Below are 17,476 nucleotides of genomic sequence, written 5' to 3'. Positions count from 1 at the left end.
GAGGCCCCATTGGCCACACCGGAGGGCGTGCCGGGGACTCGTGCGCCAACGGTCCGGCCTCGGCGGCCGGGCGCTGCAGGAGGGGGCAGGGCGCAGCGAAGGCCCGGGGGATCGAGAACGGTGGGAGAGCCAGGCTCGGCGGGGCGAGGCCCAGGGCCCGGGCGGGCGATGGAGGAGGCGCTGCTGTCCACCCCCATCAACCCCAACAACTTCCCCGCCAAGCTGTGGCGGCTGGTGAACAGCCCTCGGTACCGCTCCATCCGCTGGGACGGCCGTGGCGAGGGGCTGCTTATCGACCAGCCGCTCTTCGAGGCCGAGCTGCTCAGCCCGCCGGGCCCCGGGGCCGGGGGCGCGGGGGGAGCGGGGAGCAGCGGCGGGGGCGGCGGCAGCGGCGTCGGAGCGGCCGGGGCCGAGCCCGAGCTCTTCAAAACCACCAACTTCACCAGCTTCATCCGGCAGCTCAACCTCTACGGCTTCCGCAAGGTGGTGCTGGGTGGGCCGGGGGCGGCGGGGCCCGGACCCGGGCCTGGGGCTGGCGGGCCGGCGGGCGACGGGCCACTCCACCACTTCCACAGCCCGCACTTCCGCCGCGACCAGCCTCAGCTGCTCGTTCACCTCAAGAGGCTCACCAGCGCCAACAAGGCCAAGCTGGCGGCCGGACTGGAGGTGCCCTGTCGCCCGCCCAACCGCTTCCAGCGGCTCCTCATCACGTCAGCCTCTGCCTCGGCCTCAGCCTCCACCTCCCCGCTGCAGCATCAGGACCCGCCGCCCCAGCCCTCAGGGCCCCGGCCAGAGCAGCATGGTGAGTGTATGCCACCTGGATCCTCGCTCTTCGTCAAGCACGTGGGCGGCAGGGAGCGAACACCATTTCCGCCCAACTCCAGGACTAGGTTGCAGCACCTGCACTTGTGTCTCCTCCGGCAAGAGTCCGTAAGCATCCCCTGGTCTGTGTCTAGCTGCAAAAGACGTACAGGCTTTGGGCTTGCTTTCCGCTCTTCTCCAAGAGTTAACTTACCCCCACCCCTAACCTCTTCAGCCATTTACCCCTATCTAGTCTCTCCACTGTGATCGGCTAGAATAAATAGTCATTTATGGAAGCAAGCACCAGATGGGAAAGGCCTCCATTGTCCAGCAGTCAGAAGAACAGGCACTCCACAGGTTTGGGCTAAGGAACAAAGTTGCCGTCAAGAAAACTTAAGGCATTGTTTACCCAATCAAGGGAAAGGGGAACAGGTCTCTTGGGTGGAAGTTTATTCTTGAAGGGGCATACCACCTTCCACCTGTTGACACATCTAAGAAATCAGTGAAGTGTTAATGAAAACAGCCATATTTAAATTCCCAATGGCAAACAAGAGTTTTAGATACTGTCTCTGTATCTAAGGGGCAAGCTTTGTTCCAGTGTAGAGTCAGCCCGCTAATGCTGAGATGTTATGGTTGGACAAACATAAAGCAAAACAGCTAAAGACAGGACGAAAACCAGGTGCCGAGGCTTAGTTTAAAAGAATTTTAGAAGGCACACATTTACAGTTTATTGATTCTTCATTATTCCTGGTCATTCCGGATCAGATTGGGATAAGGGAGAGTGTGTAAATATTCAGTGAAAAGCTCAGAGACCTTTGGTCACAGTTATTTCATGGACTTGATGCCTCTTGTTCTCTGTGGAGGCCACGACAGACACCAAGGAGCAACAGGATACAGTATTAGGAATTTGGGATTTTTGTTTTTCACCTTCTCATAGAAGAGTGATAGAAACATTTTCAGACTTTGAAGCATGGAAAAGCTTTAGATGTACAATAACATGATGGTCAGTTTAATCTAGGCCCAGCACTGAAGCAATTCTGCATTTGGAATTTGGAAGATAAGGGCCTAGGTTTTCTCTCTGTGGAGTTTAGAAGATAAGGAACTAGGTTAAAGTTCTAGTACCAAGCTGAGAAAATAACTGGCATGGGAATGTTCTAAAGGAATTCTAAAGGAATAGTGAGCTGTCTATGCACTGGTCCTTGATTTGGCTGGGGACTTGTGAGGAGGAAGACGTGGAAACAATCTTATGGACTTTGTTCAGCAGAAACTCTGGCTTGGGTTGTCTGTTCATTTTGTTTTTCAAGTCTTATTTCTATAGGGCAGAAGGAGGGAAGACAGGGAAGTAACATTCTTCCAACAATTTCTCTTTACTCTTTCGCCCTCACCTGCCTTAAACCAGTGGTCTTTTTGTTGGTGTTTAAAATTACATATATTTGCTTATCTGTATATATGTGCACACACATGCTCTTGAGGTGTGGCGTGTGTGTAGCATCAAAAGACAAACTTAAGAGTCTGTTCTCCTCTACTAGGGTCAAACTGAAGACATCAGGCTTGGTGGCAAGCACCTTTACCCAGTGAGCCCCTTTTTGTTATTCTATTTTTCCCACTGTATTCAAAAGGCCAGTATCCAACTTATTTGCAGTTTAAAGACTATTTGTTGAAAAGCTTCATGCTTTTATGTATGGAAAGTGTGTGTTTTCAGGCATCTCCTGTTTTTTTCCTGGTGTCAGGTACAGGAGGATGTTAGGATTGCCATAGGCAATTGTGTTACTGGTTCAGGTGTGATGTGATTCTTTTGTAGGTTCAGGAACACTGTTGCAGTTTGTTTCCTTCTATGTGCTAAGGACCTTGGCTCTTCTATTTTCTTCTTCTTCTTCTTCTTCTTCTTCTTCTTCTTCTTCTTCTTCTTCTTCTTCTTCTTCTTCTTCTTCTTCTTCTTCTTCTTCTTTTCTGTTTTAACTTTTGGGCACAAGATCTTGTTATGTAGTCTAGGCTGGTCCAGACTTTGCAGTCTTCCTGACTCAGCCTCCCAAAAGCTGAGATTAAAGACATGTTCCACCTTGCCAGGCTTCCCACACCCAATTTTTACTCTACTTGAACTTGCCTCAGTTATATGACTGCTGCTTCCTCCCTTCCAAATCCTCCTTAATTGTAAAGCCGCCTGTTTTAGGACCTTCTTATTTAGATCCACTAAGTCAAGAATATACCTGATAAAAGTGTGAAGATTTTGTGCTTTTTACTTTTAGTTCACTTTTGTTATCTGGTTTTCACTGGCAATTTATAGTATTTGTTATAATGGTCAAATGAAGATTAAGTCTGGGAAGCAGATACATGTGGACACCACAGGCTCTCTGTGAGCAAAGTTGAGATTTTTGATGGATGGTTAGTTTGTTTTCCTTTCCATAAAAGGAACAGAATCTTTAAAGACAAAAAATCCATCATGCCCTGCATTTCTAGAATTCTGAGCTCAAACACTGCCAAATATACCTTTAAAGATTTTTAGATATTTTGAAGATATTTAAAGATATTTAAATATAAAAGATATTTTAAAGATAAAATATTTAAAGCATTTAAAGATATTTTGAAGACATGAATGTGATGGTTCAGAGAGAGCCCTATTAGCTAACCCTTAAAAGGAAAAAGAACTAACCTGGTTTTTGTCTTTAAGAAACAAATTAATAATGATTCCCCCCCAACTGCTTTTGGGGCTTTTTTTAAAATTTTTTGACAATTTCATACAATATATTTTTTTTATCATATTCATACCTCTAACTCCTTCCAGATCTATTCCCACCAACTTCATGTCCTCTTAAATACTGAGTCTAATTTATACTGCCCATGTACTCCTGGGTGTGGGGCCATCCGCTTGGAGCATGGTGCCCATGAGGGGCCACACCCTTAAGGAAACCATCGACTGTCAATGGCTCCTCAGTGAGGAATGACCTGATCCTGACAATATTCTTTAATATCAGTACTGAACTAGGTAATTGCCCATCACTCAGAGTTTATAATGGAGAAGCAGAATTTATTTTTTTTTTAAGATTTATTTATTATGTATTCAGTGTTCTGTCTGCAGGTACACCTGCACGCCAGAAGAGGGCACCAGATCTTACTGTAGATGGCTATGAGCCACCATGTATGTGGTTGTTGGGAATTGAACTCGGGACCTCTGGAAGAGCAGCCAGTGCTCTGGAAGAACAGCCAGTGCTCTTAACCTCTGAGCCATCTCTCCAGCCCCAGATGTTATTTATTTTTTAATTCAGATTAAAACTATGTTTTTGGAACCCAACTGGAGATTTAACAGACTATCCCTGAAGAGTTCAGAAGGTTCAGTGAGCTGTAGGCAGCTTGTAGTTTTGGCATGTGAAACACCCAAGTAGATAACAAGTAAGGGATAGGGTAGTTGGGAAACTCAGAAACAGGTGTTGTGAAAAGTATCAGTTTCTTAAGAGAAACGGGGATTGTCAGTGCTGAGTTCAAGGCATGTGAATGTAAGAAACTGGTAGGCAAGCAACATCACAAAAGCTATTCTTTGTGCTTCAGAGGAAAGCTTGGGTTTTTTTGTTTTGTTTTGATGTACTGGGCATTTAATCCAGAGCTTCCAACATGCTTCAGCAAGTACTCTGTTGCTGAGCCCTAACCCCAGCCAAGCCAAGTTTTTAAGAGATCTATCATTTGAATACTTTCAGCCTTCTGAGTTAGCAATTGTTTTTTTCTTCATTAGACAGAGTGCTTGGTTTCTCAGGTTCCAGAATTTGTGTTGTTAGAATTCATGCATCTGTTTGTTTATTCTAGGTGCTAATGCTTTGTTTGCGAAGGGAATTAATTGCCATGGAAATAGAATGGGAGATGTGTAATGTGTTGAATAGCTTATAATTTAATTATTTGACTGGGTAGATATTTGAGTGACATCTTTCAACATGTGACCTAGCACTGAAGTCATACATGAATTAAATTTTGCCTCTGTTTAATAAAGACTAGGTTAATAAAGTAATAAGATTAGTTTAAAAACATCTTGAAAGGAAATTGTGAACCACATACATAATCAATAGGTAATATTCTCTTTCTGAATAAATTAGTTTTTGTATTCAAGAATTACAGAGTAGGGGCTGGAGATGGCTCAGTGGGTAAGAGGACTGTCTGCTCCTCCAGAGGTCCTGAGTTCAATTCCCAGCACCTACATGGTGGCTCACAACCATCTATACCGGAATCTGATGCCCTCTTCAGATAGAACACTGATATGTAAAATAAATAAATAAAATCTTTAAAAAAAAAAAAAAAGAATTACAGAGTAAATCTAGGCTATATTTATAGCTATCCGTTTTTTCATTGCATACTTTTGTCCTTTTTCTCATTTTTCTATCTAGTTAGATAAGAAAAAGCAAATACTTTTGGTCTCCGAGACTAGCTATCTGAAGAGTTAATCAGTGCTTCCTGGGACACTTGTGCAAGTCAGTGTTTGAAGGCCGCTGATATCTGGGAAGGGTCTTTATTAGAGACTAAAACAAACAGACAAACAAAATGCAGGGCTTGCACTATAGCTCAGGCGGTTGAGTGCTTGCCTAAAATATGCAAAGCTTTCGGTTTGATCCCCGATCCTAAAAAAAAGAAAAGAAAAACAAAAGCAAAAAAAAAACTCATGAAAGATTGCTTGATTGAAAAGATGAAGAAAACTAGATGAAAAATTTTAAGCCTGACTTCTAAAAGGATTTTTTTTTTTTTTTTTTTTTTTTTTTTTTTACTTGAAGCTGAGTGGCACATGCCTTTGATCCTAGCACTCAGTTGCCTGAGACAAGAAAATTGCTCCAATGCTTCAGGTTAGAACCTGGGCTGTGTAGGTCAGGACAGCATTGTAAGACTGTCCCAAAAAAATTAACTATAAATGAATGTAAAATAAGTAAATAAAGGGACCAGTGAGGTGGCTCAGCAAGTACAGGTGCTTCTGAATTCCATCCTCCAGAAGCCACATGGCGGAGGGGAGAACTAAGTCCTGAAAGTCAGCCTGACAGCCACACACATGCTGTAGCAGGCATGCTCAAACAATAAGGAAATAATTAATCACTGCAGTGAAGAAGTAAACAACACAGTAACTGAAGAGGGGACAAAGGGCATGACGTCTCTTCGTGGGCCATGCTATGAATTCTTATTTATTACAACATTTATGTGTAGTAGAGTGATAAATTCCTACTCATTAAAATTCCTAAATGGCTTGAAAGACTGCATGGGAAACTCCTAGTTTTGCTTTAATTTTGAGCTTAGAGGCTAGCCACTTTGCTTTTTTATGACAGTCATGTTGAGAATCAAGAGTTGGTTATTCTTTCAGTACTGTATTTTGAATTTGTTTTTGCCCAATTCAAAGTTCTGTTGTGTTAAAAACAGCTGGTAGGTGAACAGCTGCATGTTTTTGACTTTTGGTTTACTGTGTGATGGTGTATTGTAAAGTTTGTAAATGTGTTCTTCCTCTTTTATGCAGGACCAGTGGCTGTAGGACAATTTCACCGGTCATTCCGGCGAGATAATTTGTCTCCTTATTCCTACGTATCAACTTCATCCCACAACCACAGCACTTTCCCTCTGAAAGGTTTAGATCGTACCCCGATTCCTCCTAGAACATGGCAGAACTCCCTTGGAATGCACCCTGGACAAGTGGAGACGTCTCCTACTTTTTCAGATAAAGGGGTTCCATTTCCTGTACTGCAGAGATTTCCAACTGAGGTTACTTACACGCTGCAGCCCAGTGCCACATCTGTACACGTTCAACAAGGTCCTCAAACAATGGTCAGCTCCTCCCAAAAATATAGTAACTACACACCCTCAGCGCAGTACTCCCAAGCCTACTATCCAACAGGTAGGAGACATTCAAGTTTGCTGGCTTCTATAAAGGTAGTTTATAAGGGCATTTATATTTTTATCTCATTTTAATCTTTATGTGCTTAACAAATAGGAATATGCATTTTAAAAACTGTTAATGACTTCTTAACCAGACATAATTTAAAACAGTATATAATGATTGGGGGCTGGAGAGATGGCTAAGTTATTAAGACAGTATACTCTTTCTTACAGAGGACTCTCGCAACCATGTCAGGTGACTCATAACTGCCTGTAAGTTCAGCTCCAGGGATGCAATGCCTCTGGCCTTCACTAGCACCTGCATTCACATACCTCACCCTTCACATACATCTAATTAAAAATAAATCTTACATATATAACACATATAGAAAGTTTCATTTGTTCTTAAGAATTTTGAGAATCTGTTACCACATAAAAGTGTGTATTTTCAGTGAAATGAAAATTCTGTGTCCTCAAAGTGTGTTCTGGTTCTGAAATTAAGTTTTAGTGCCCTAGAACCTTACTTTTATTTGACCGTTGTTGCAATGTTTATTTCAATTTGTTTTTAAGATGTATTTTTTAATTTCATAAATGAAATGACCACATATCAAATCTTTTTAGTATTTCAGTAATGAAGCTTAGCAAGAACACATAGTCTTTGAAAATTAAATCCTTAAAGTGTGAGGAATAGTCGAGCCTTGCACTAGTCCCTCCAGCCAGCTAAATAAAGACTAAGGGGTAACAGGCAGGAAACTGCAACCAGAGCTGTGACCTCATCCAAGGATGCTGAGGACAGGCTGTAGATCCCAGGACACTTGGGAATCCTTCCAGGAGTTAACACTGCTTTTGTGTCTTAAAAAAAAAAATAGTGTCTTCAGATACCTTTTTTCAAGATACTAGTAACACTGTAGCAGTGGTGTGTGTCTTCTCATGTGTGCTTCCAAGCTTGGTCAGTGTTTTCACATCAAGACCAAGTTTAGCCTCAGTAGGCATACAATCGAGTTACAAAAATTCTCAGAGTGTTTTAAGTAAGTTTATAATTTTGTGTTGGACATTATTCATAACTATCCTTGGTTGCATGTGGCCTGTGGCCATGGGTTGGACAAGCCTGCAAAGTGAGGCAATAGACAAAGATGAGGGTCAAAGCTTTTAGAGAAGACCAGAAAGAGAAAAGGGGACGTTCCTTTATGAATTAGGGATCTAGGAGTGTTAATTTTTGTCAGTTTTTCAGATCTAGAAAGAACCTCTGAAAGGTGTTGGCTAGGCTGTTCTCCCAGGGAAGATTTAACAAAGTAAGAAAAAGGAATAGGAACTAGAAAAGGAATTAAATAATCTGTTGCCATTTAAAAGTTATGGGTGTGTTGACTGTTGTGTTTGTGATGTTATTGCTTTCTGACTGTTAGCATCTAAACGTGTGGTGGTGTTATTATTGGCTCCTTCCATCTTACCTGATACAAATTTCAAAGACACATCACTCTGTTCTCACTAAGCATCTCAGTTGAAATCAACTGTGGGAGTTTAGAGCCAGTCCGCCTCTCCTGATGGAGCTGAGAATGAAAATGGGAGTAAATATGATTTAATATATTTAATTGTCTTGTCTATTAGTAAAAACTGAAAATTTTACATGGTCTGAAGAGAAACCAGAGTATCATTTTACCTATTAGAAAAAATTAAAACTTACAATCTTATATAGAAAATTATTAAACTCTAATATTTTCCAGATTTACAGCTGCTAAACATCTGTGTAATCTTTAAAAAGTAGAAGATGGCTAAATTCATGTTTATAAGTTATTTATCTTAAATATAGCAAGAAATAGGTTTTTGTTACTGGTGGGTTTAATCCAATATTCTTTCTTTTAAAGATGTAATTTATTTACTTTATAACAGTAGTTATCTTTAACAACTAGATCTTATACTTTAATAATATACTTACTTATAAACATGAATGAACTTGCTATTATTCGTTCACTGATTGTATAAATTTAATCTTGTATTTTAATAAACAAATTAGGCATTACTAGCTAAGTTATTTTGGCTGCATTCTGTATATGACTAGGAAATATTTGTAGGTAGATAGTATACATATTGTGAGTTTTGGCTTTTTGTTTGTATTGTTTTGTTTTTCGAGACAGGGTTTCTCTGTGTAGCCCTGGCTGTCCTGGAACTAGCTCTGTAGACCAGGCTCACCTCTGACTAACAGAGATCTGTGTGCCTCTGCTTCCCAGTGCCGGGATTCAAGGTGTGCTTCACCATGTCTAGTCTCTCTATGTAGTCCTGGCTGTCCTAGAACTCACTCTGTAGACCACCTTCTTTTTGAACTCATAGAGATCTGCCTGCCTCTGCCTCCTGAGTGTTTGAGCTAAAGGCGGGCACCACCACACCCAGCCCTGTCTTCCTTAAATTTCTTATATTACATAACCAAAATAACTCCTTAGTCTCTTCTTTCACCAATAATATTTCTCTTTTCTTAAAGCACTAAGGACTCAAAAGCTTCTTGTCCGTCTGGAGACAAGTCTTAGCATTAAAAGCACTGGCTGCTCTTGAAGAGGACTTGGGTTCAGTTCCCAGCTCCCACATAGTGGTTCACAAGCATCTGTAACTGCAGTTCTAGAGGCCCTGACACTCTGTTCTGAGCTCCACAGTCACCAAGCATGCACATAGTCACAAACAGACATGCAGCAAAATAGTCATCCACATTAAGATAAATAAACCTAAAAATTTTTAGAAAAGCTTCTTAGGAGTTGAAATTTGGACGGTGTAGGGAAAGGTAGAAATGTACCCTGACCTTTCCAGTTTGGAGTCTTGGAGGCTTTTTTCTATGGGTCTGTTAGACACGGTGGCTTGAGTATTATATTCCTGTAATCTTAAGGAACAGATGACTATAATCTGCTAGTTTTTTTAACTGGAAAATCTACTTGGAGTTTGAAGCAATTTTCATTAAGATTTTTAGTTCTACATTCTATGAGTACCACTTATATATACTGTTAGAAAGTGTTCCGAAGAGTTAATACTAGTTATTCTTTGGCGAAATAGTACTGGTTAAATTATTGATTTGGAATATTATTAAAAAATCAAGCCAAGGATGGTAGTTCACACATTTAATCCCAGCATAGGCATCCCATCTGAGTTTGAGGCCAGCCTGGTCTATAGAGTAGGTTCCAGGACAGCCAGGGCTACATAGAAAAGCTCTGTCTCAAAAAACCAAAGCCAAAACAAACAGATAAAACCCTTTATTTAGTTTGATTATGAACTTGTAACTCTTGTCTGTAAGCATTCAAGGTAAGAATGTGGAAGGAGACATTTTTAAAAGAACAAGAAGGGAGTGGGACTGTAGCTTAGTGATGGAACTCACCTTAGCATGCATGAGGCTCTGGTGCCCACCCCAGCACTGAAGAGCAGCAAAAAGAAGCAGAGTAAGAGCTACTGTTGTTTGGGGTAGTTTATGTCACATTGTGTTGTTTGAATTTTGTTTTGTTATCATTTAAGATGGATAATTTTGAGATGACTATAGAGTTTATCAGATTATGAGAATAAAACAAATGTCATCACAGCTTCTACACTTGATCTTAGCCAAAAGGCCGAGAAGTGCTTGTGACGGCTCCTAGTACATGAAATAAGTGGAACTACTGTGCACGTCTGAAGATACAGATTGAGTTGTGTTGTTAAATAGAAGGTTCTGGAAGAGAGAATGCCAGAAAAAATACTGTGCAATTGCTTAATTCTACCAAAGAGGGTGCAGGATACAAAATACCAAGCAATAGAGCCAGCATTTAGTGAGAAACTGTTGACAGCGTTATGAACAGCCTTCTCAAAGTTAAGTCAGCTTGTTAATACTGAAAAACAAGACAATCCCTACTACATATGTGTAGGTCATAGAAAATAACTAACTGAAATAGCAATCATATTTCAGTCTCTTCAAAACAAACTCTTGTTACCTAAGATTCAGATAAAATTTTAATAGAAAACACTAAACGTCATCTGAAAATTAGTTGTAAGGTGCTGGAGACATGGTTTCAGTTAGACACATTGGCTGTTCTTGCAGATGACCTGAGTTTGGTTCCCAGCTTCCACATAATGGCTCACAGTAATTTATAACTCCAATTCCAGGAGTTCTAGTGCCCTTTTCTGGCTTCTGTGGGCTGGGGGTGGGGGGGAGCTAGGTGCTTTTAGCCCTCACGCTCAGGAGGCCCTCAGTTCAAGCCCAGCCTGGTCTACATAGTAAATTCCAGGACAACCAGGGCTATATAATAAGACTATTTCAAAATAAAATATTTAGGGTAAAAGACGATGACAAAGTACTTGGATTTATCTTCTTTTAATAGTACTACCAAAATTTGAATTTTATTTCATAAATGATTAATTTTTCTAGTAAAGCTAACTAAAACCAGGAACTAAAAAAAAAAAAAAAAAAATGCCATCAGGCCAACTAACAAAATGATCATCATGCCAGACAGTGGTGGTGTACACCTTAAGTCCCAGCACTCAGGAGGCACAGGCAGTTGGACCTCTGTGAATTCAAGGCCAGCCTGCTCTATACAGCTAGTTCTAGGACAGCTAGGGCTACACAGAACCCTGATTCAAAAAAACAAAGCAATCATCACAATGACTTTTTTACATTTGCCCCTCCTTTGAAACACTAATTTTTCTTGCCTATCTTGTTCACACTTTGAAATTCATAATCCTTGAAAGACAAAGTGTTTTATCTGGTATTAGTTAATTCTATCTAGAATCAACTATCTAGCCCCCTGTTATTTTCAGTGTGATACTATAATCTCCCACTTATGTAGAAAAACTTCATTTTAAGCCTTTTAATTTTATTCATTTTTACTATGTATTTGAATGTATTTTATTCATACATCCATATTTAGGAAGTCCTACATTAAGGATTTTTTTCTTGACTAACATGCTAAATTGACTCAAGATCAACTTTGCCTTCTTTTCAAAGTTATTTTTTATTTTCTGTGTGCATGCATGTGGCATTTGTGTATGTGTTCAAATGTGTTGCGGGCATGTGCACATCCACATGGAGGCAGAGGTTGATGCTGGGTGTTTCCTTGATCGCTCTCCACTTTATTTTCTGAGGCAGGGTCTCTCCATGGGTTGGCTAGCACAGCTAGTCATCCTGCCCAGGCGACCTTCTGTTTCTTTTCTGTGGTACCGAAGATACACACTCTGGCTTTCATGCTCGTGTTCAGAGTGCTCTACCCACTGAGCCTTCTCTTCAGCCCCAAAGTTACATTTTAAAGGTCATAGTAGTAATTCATTTTGTAGATGGAGAAACTGAGGTACAACTAGTCCGTGGCAGACTGGTGCAGAAGCCCATCCAGCCTGACTCAGCACTTCCACAGAAGACAGTTAGCTCTCCTCGGCTGGGGCAGACAAAGATGCTGGTGGGGAGCTGCCCTCCTGTGCTGCTGGCCGTCAGGGTGGGTTACTAACAGGGTGGGTTACTAACTCATTCTGTCCCAGCAAAGGGGACATCCTCCAGATGCTGGAGTGAGAAGGCCTAACTGGGAGCTCTGAGTAGTGTGGCTGCTTTTAACGTGTCTCCGTATCCTCTCCTCCTAGCAGTCCTTGATTAAAATGACCTTAGCTGCTGTTGAGTAGAGTGGACAAGTTCTAGCCCCAGCTTTTCATTTAGACATCTGATGGCCTTTATTTCCAGATTTCCCAATTTTTTACAGTATAAGGAAGCCAAAATTGTTTGGGCCAGAAACTGAATACTATCCATGAACAGGTTTTGTAAAAATTAAAACACTACTTACATAAAAAGGATAAAATACTTTAGCCGGTACAGTAGTACACACCTGTAGTCTCAGCACTTGAGATGTAGAGGCAGTAGGTTCAGGAGTTCAGCCTGGGCTACATGAGACACTGTCTCAAAAAGCAAACACAGACACACACACACACACACGCAGGGTAAGAGCTACAGAAATGGTTCCATCAGTAAAGTGCTCACCATGCAAGCATGAAGACCTGAGTGTTGACACCCAGCACCCACATAAAATGAGCCAGTGGTGTCTGCCTGCATTCCTAACACTGGGAAGCAGAGGTGGGAGGGTCCCTAGGGTTTGGTGTCGAGGCAGGTTAGCCGAAGCCCTGAGCTCCAGCCTCAGGGAAAGAGCCCCTCAAAAACTGAGGTAAAAAGTGATTGACCTCTGACCTCTAAACACACACACACTAAAATATTTTCAAATGCAGTCTTTTAAATGAGGCTGGTAATACTATAAGGGTTAAGTAATTTGTATAAATATATGCTTTGGGGCCTGGAGAGATGGCTGAGAGTTGGTTTGTAACTGCCTGTAACTAACTCCAGCTGCAGGGGACCCAGTGCTCCCTACTGGCCTCAGTGGGCACCTGCACTCATACAGACAAACCCACATGAAGATATATACATAATTAGAATAAAATCTTGAACTATAAGACACAGGGAGCTGGAGAGATGGCTTATTGGTTAAGAGCACTTTAAGAGGTCTTGAGTTCAAGTCCCAGGAACCACATGGTGTCTCACAGCCCTCTACAATGTGACCCAATGCCCTATTGGCATGCAGGTGTACATGCAGATAGAGTACTCATATACATAAAAAATAAATCTTAAAATATATATGGTAAATAAAATATTTGAATATTTTTATTTAAAAATATCATTTACTAAAATGTGGTTAAATTGGTCCTTGGGCAAAAACGTTGGTTACCCATCATCATTATTATCATTATTATTTGAAATGGTCTCTTGCTTTGAGGCTCTGACTGGCCTGGAGCTCACAGAGGTCTGCCTGTGTCTGCCTCTCAAGTGCTGGTATTAAAGGCTCTTGTTTTTTAAAGCCCTTTTTGGGGGGAGAGGTGGGATTTTTGTTTAGTATTTGGGTGGAACCTAGGGTTCTGCACATGCTAGATAAGCACTCTATAATTTAGAAATTTTGCTTACATTCAAAACTTTGGATTTTAGGTTTTCCGTCCTACATGATGTACAGAAACAGAGTGGAGGTACACATTTTCCCATTGTTGTTACTATGCCTAGATAGGACAGTGCTTATGGAAGAGAGGGACTTGTCGTCAGGAAACAAGCGAAACGTGCCATCTTTAGAATAGCACGCATGTAATCGAACTTTAACTTTTTTCTGTGACTTTTTACGTTCACCATTACCATTATGCATTCCCAGAACATTTTCATCGTCCCAATTAAAAAAAAAAAGTACCTATTAGATGCTAACTCCCGCTCACTCTTTCTCAGCTCTAGGCAGCCTGCCCTCCTTCTTGTTTGTGAATTTGACTATTATGGATACTTCATATAAGTTGAACTATATAATATTTAATGTATAAATTGCTCTGCGTAGTTCATTTTCACTAACTCACAGTATTATGAATTATTCACTAAATTCACGATCTTCACTAAATCACCATTTCCATGTTAACGTGATCTAAATGAGACTGTACTTATCTAAGCCAGTCTCTTTTTTTCTAGTCCTTGGCAGTCACTAATTTTCTACAAATATAACTGCCTAGGACCTTCATATAAATAGTCACATAATAGTTACCCTTTTGTTACTGGCATATTTCATTCATCATAATATCTTAAAGGTTCATCCATTTTGTAGTATATGTGTCAAAGATGAATAATAATTATACAACATGTATTATATTTACATTTATCCATTTGTCTATTTAAGGATTCCAGATTGCTTTCACTTTTGTAGACTATTGTACTATAGACATGGTATAGAATGTTTTTTGTTTTGTTTTGTTTTTGAGACAGGATATTGCCATGTATCCCAGGTTGGCCTTTAACTCAAAGTTCTCCCTCCTGAGCTTCCTGAGTGTTGAGAGTCCAGCCTTGTGTCACTATGCCCAACTTAAAAATATACTTTTTCAGGCCAGGTGGTGCTGGCACATGCTTTTAATTCCAGCACTCAGGAGTCAGAGGCAGACAGATCGGCGAGTTCAAGGCCAGTGTGGTCTACTGAGTGAGTTCCAGGACAGCCAGGGCTCCATAGAGTAACCCTGTCTTGAAAACAAACAAATAATCATATTTACCCTCTCACTTACTTGGGCAAAAGGTGCACTTCAACTCATGATGGAGTTATGCCAGTATGTTCTGTAGCCCCATGAAAAGATGAAGGTTTTTAAAAAACGATTTAATGACCCAACATTCAAAAATTTCAGAGTTGAATAGTAGGGCATTGTAGGGTATCAGATGCTGGGACCTGGGGCTCTCTGCTGCTGCCCAGCTTCTCAGGAGTGATGAGCCAAGGAACAGAAGTTTCCGTATGTGGTTTATACCGAATGCATATCATCTTTACACTATTGCAAAGTTGAAAGACTGTAAAGGACTGTATTCCTGGGGGACTTTTTCTTTACAACAAATAAGATATTAGAGCTTTAGTTGCTACAGTAACTTAATCTTGAAATTAAATAGATTATTAACTCTGCTGTTTCTTCTGAGCATTTATGTGACTGGACATTTTCTCATGATTAACACTGTGCTGCCCTGAAGTAGATTCAAATCTGAAACATAGGTTTGAATTATTTCTACAGGATAAAGTGCAAAAGTGTTTTCATCACTTATAGTGAGGGCGATGATTTTCAGTAGGACTGAAATTTTATTATTGAGAAAAATTTAAATGCCCTCTACTCCTAAGTTTGCATATGACGTGGATTCTGGTTTGTTATTTAAACTTTTTCTTTTTGGTATTTTGGTTTGGTTTTTGTTTGTTTGTTTGTTTGTTTGTTTCAAGACTATGTTTCACTCTATAGCCCTGGCTGTACTAGAACTTTGTTTGTAGACTAGGATGGTCTTGAACTCAAAGATCTGCCTGTCTCTTTTCCCAAGTGCTGGGATTAAAGGCGTGCACCACCATGCCCTGCCTATACTTTTTCTTATACACAAAGAATGTCCTAAGTGAGCACTGCCTTAGGAAGACAAAGCAAGGTCTTTATACAGAAGAATGTGTCCGAGGACACAATGTCAACTTGGTTTTATAACATTATTGGTTTCATAATGCACAGTACATTAATTTTTCACATATTAAGCGCTAACTTGGATTTTGGCACCTAGATTTTCCTGTTCTACATGCCAGCTGATAATAGCACACGCTCTTCTTGTTGAGTGGACAAAGTGGGGCTGCACTGGCCAGCAGGAGACGTTGGAGGGCGGAACTTCAAAGGCTCTCCTTTGCGCTCTGTTTCTCACCTCCTGCTGGACACTTTAAGTTAGCATTCATGGTTTGCTGTCTTCTTATACACTAAGAGCTAGGGGCATATTGTACTTTTATTCCTTCAACAAATTTATTTTAGAAAACATTTTAACAGCTATTCATAATAGTTAAGCAGCAGAGTCATACTACTGAAATATCAGAAAAATAAATGTATTGGCTCATTTGTAATGAAGCGTTGCTTTCAGTGCAATGAGGAAACAAAAACCTGCAGCTGCTGACTAGGTCTTTTCTGCCACTAGGGGGCTAGATTTTCCTTAGTAATAACTGAAGGGGAAAGTCCTTTGTTGCCTGAGTTAGCTATTTGTAAACACTCTCTTTCCCAGGTACACTCTATTCTCTCAGGTACAGTACAAATCAGCCCATTCCAGACTATCCAGCCTTGTTACTTTTGGCAAATTTCTTACTGTCTCTAAGTTTTAGTGTACTTATTTTTAAAAGTAATGTTAATCGGATTGCCATTTGATAACAATGCATATGGAGCATCTGCCATTGTGTCTGAAGCAGGGTAGGCATTTAGTATGTATCATATGCTGTTTAGGTCAAAGTTATGATGATGCATGTAACTGATTCTCATTCATTCTAGAGAGTCTTTTTCTGGAAAAGAGCTCAGTCTATTAAGACTGGATCGTAAGTATAACTTTCCGGTGTATAGCTCAATCTGTTTATGGTGTCTTAACCACAAAGAAAAGGCTTTAAAAATATTTTTTTGAGTTTGCTTCCTAGTACTATACAAATTTTAATTAAAATATTAGCTGATGATATTTATTGATTGCTGTCATTGCTATTCTGTTTTGTGCATACTAGCTCATTATGTTCCTTGAAACAACCATACTAAGTATGTTGTTATTATCCATGTTTTAATTGAATATAATTGAATATAAACATTGAGACCTGAAGTAATTAACCATACTCAGATTTATAAAATACTGATTATGGAGCCAGCTATAAAGCCAGGCAGGCCAAATCTGGGATCCATATTCCTAACCACTTGTCTAAATGGCAAAAAAAAAAAAAAGTATGTTTTTCTGCTAGACAATTGTTTAGTGGTAGACTAGAGAGCATATTTACTAATTTTATTCTGAAGCATTTCCCTCTCTAAATAGTTGTTTAAATGATTACTTAGGAACTACAAATATAGTTTGCTGTTTTTCTTGAAATGAAATTATTTTCAATAAGAATAAACATTTGATTAGATAGGTAACAATATGTTTAAGTACTAACTAATCACTGGCTGGGGATGTAGCATCATTGGTAGAGTACCTGCCTCCCATACGCAGAGCCTGGGCTTGATTCCCAGCAGTGCAGAAACTTGGTGTGGGAACTCATGCCTGTAATCCCAGAAATGGAGACAGGAGGATCATGAATTCATGGTCATCTTCAGATACAAGTGAGCTTTTGGTCAGCCTGGGCTGCATGAGACCCTGTCTCAAACAACAAAAGAGAAATTACAAAATGACATAACCTTTTAAAAATTTATTACAGCCAGGTATAGGTACACACATGAACCTAGCTCAAAAGGAAGAGAGCTAAAAGGATCACGGGTTCAACACCAGTCAGGGACATACATCAAAAGCTTGTCTCGAACAAACAAACAAATAAGTAAATAATTTAAAGTTTATTATATGGACAGG

At 40.2% G+C, this 17,476-nt stretch overlaps 1 protein-coding gene and 1 pseudogene across 1 annotated transcript in view; one reads left to right on the top strand and one right to left on the bottom strand.

The window, feature by feature from the left end:
• Window positions 1–61: 61 nt before the first annotated feature.
• Hsf5 (heat shock transcription factor 5) overlaps window positions 62–17,476 on the top strand; it is a 44,850-nt gene continuing 27,435 nt past the window's right edge. The window contains exons 1-2 of the mRNA XM_021661473.2: window positions 62–802; window positions 6,275–6,649. Coding sequence (XP_021517148.1) covers window positions 169–802; window positions 6,275–6,649 — 1,009 coding nt within the window. The 5' untranslated portion in view covers window positions 62–168. The remainder of the gene's footprint in view (window positions 803–6,274; window positions 6,650–17,476) is intronic.
• LOC132655705 (U2 spliceosomal RNA) lies at window positions 10,138–10,220 on the bottom strand (annotated as a pseudogene).

Source organism: Meriones unguiculatus, chromosome 7 (genome assembly GCF_030254825.1).
Source record: "Meriones unguiculatus strain TT.TT164.6M chromosome 7, Bangor_MerUng_6.1, whole genome shotgun sequence".
NCBI lineage: Eukaryota > Metazoa > Chordata > Mammalia > Rodentia > Muridae > Meriones > Meriones unguiculatus.
Note: the sequence above shows the minus strand (reverse complement) of the source record. Positions and strands in the feature narration are given on the sequence as shown.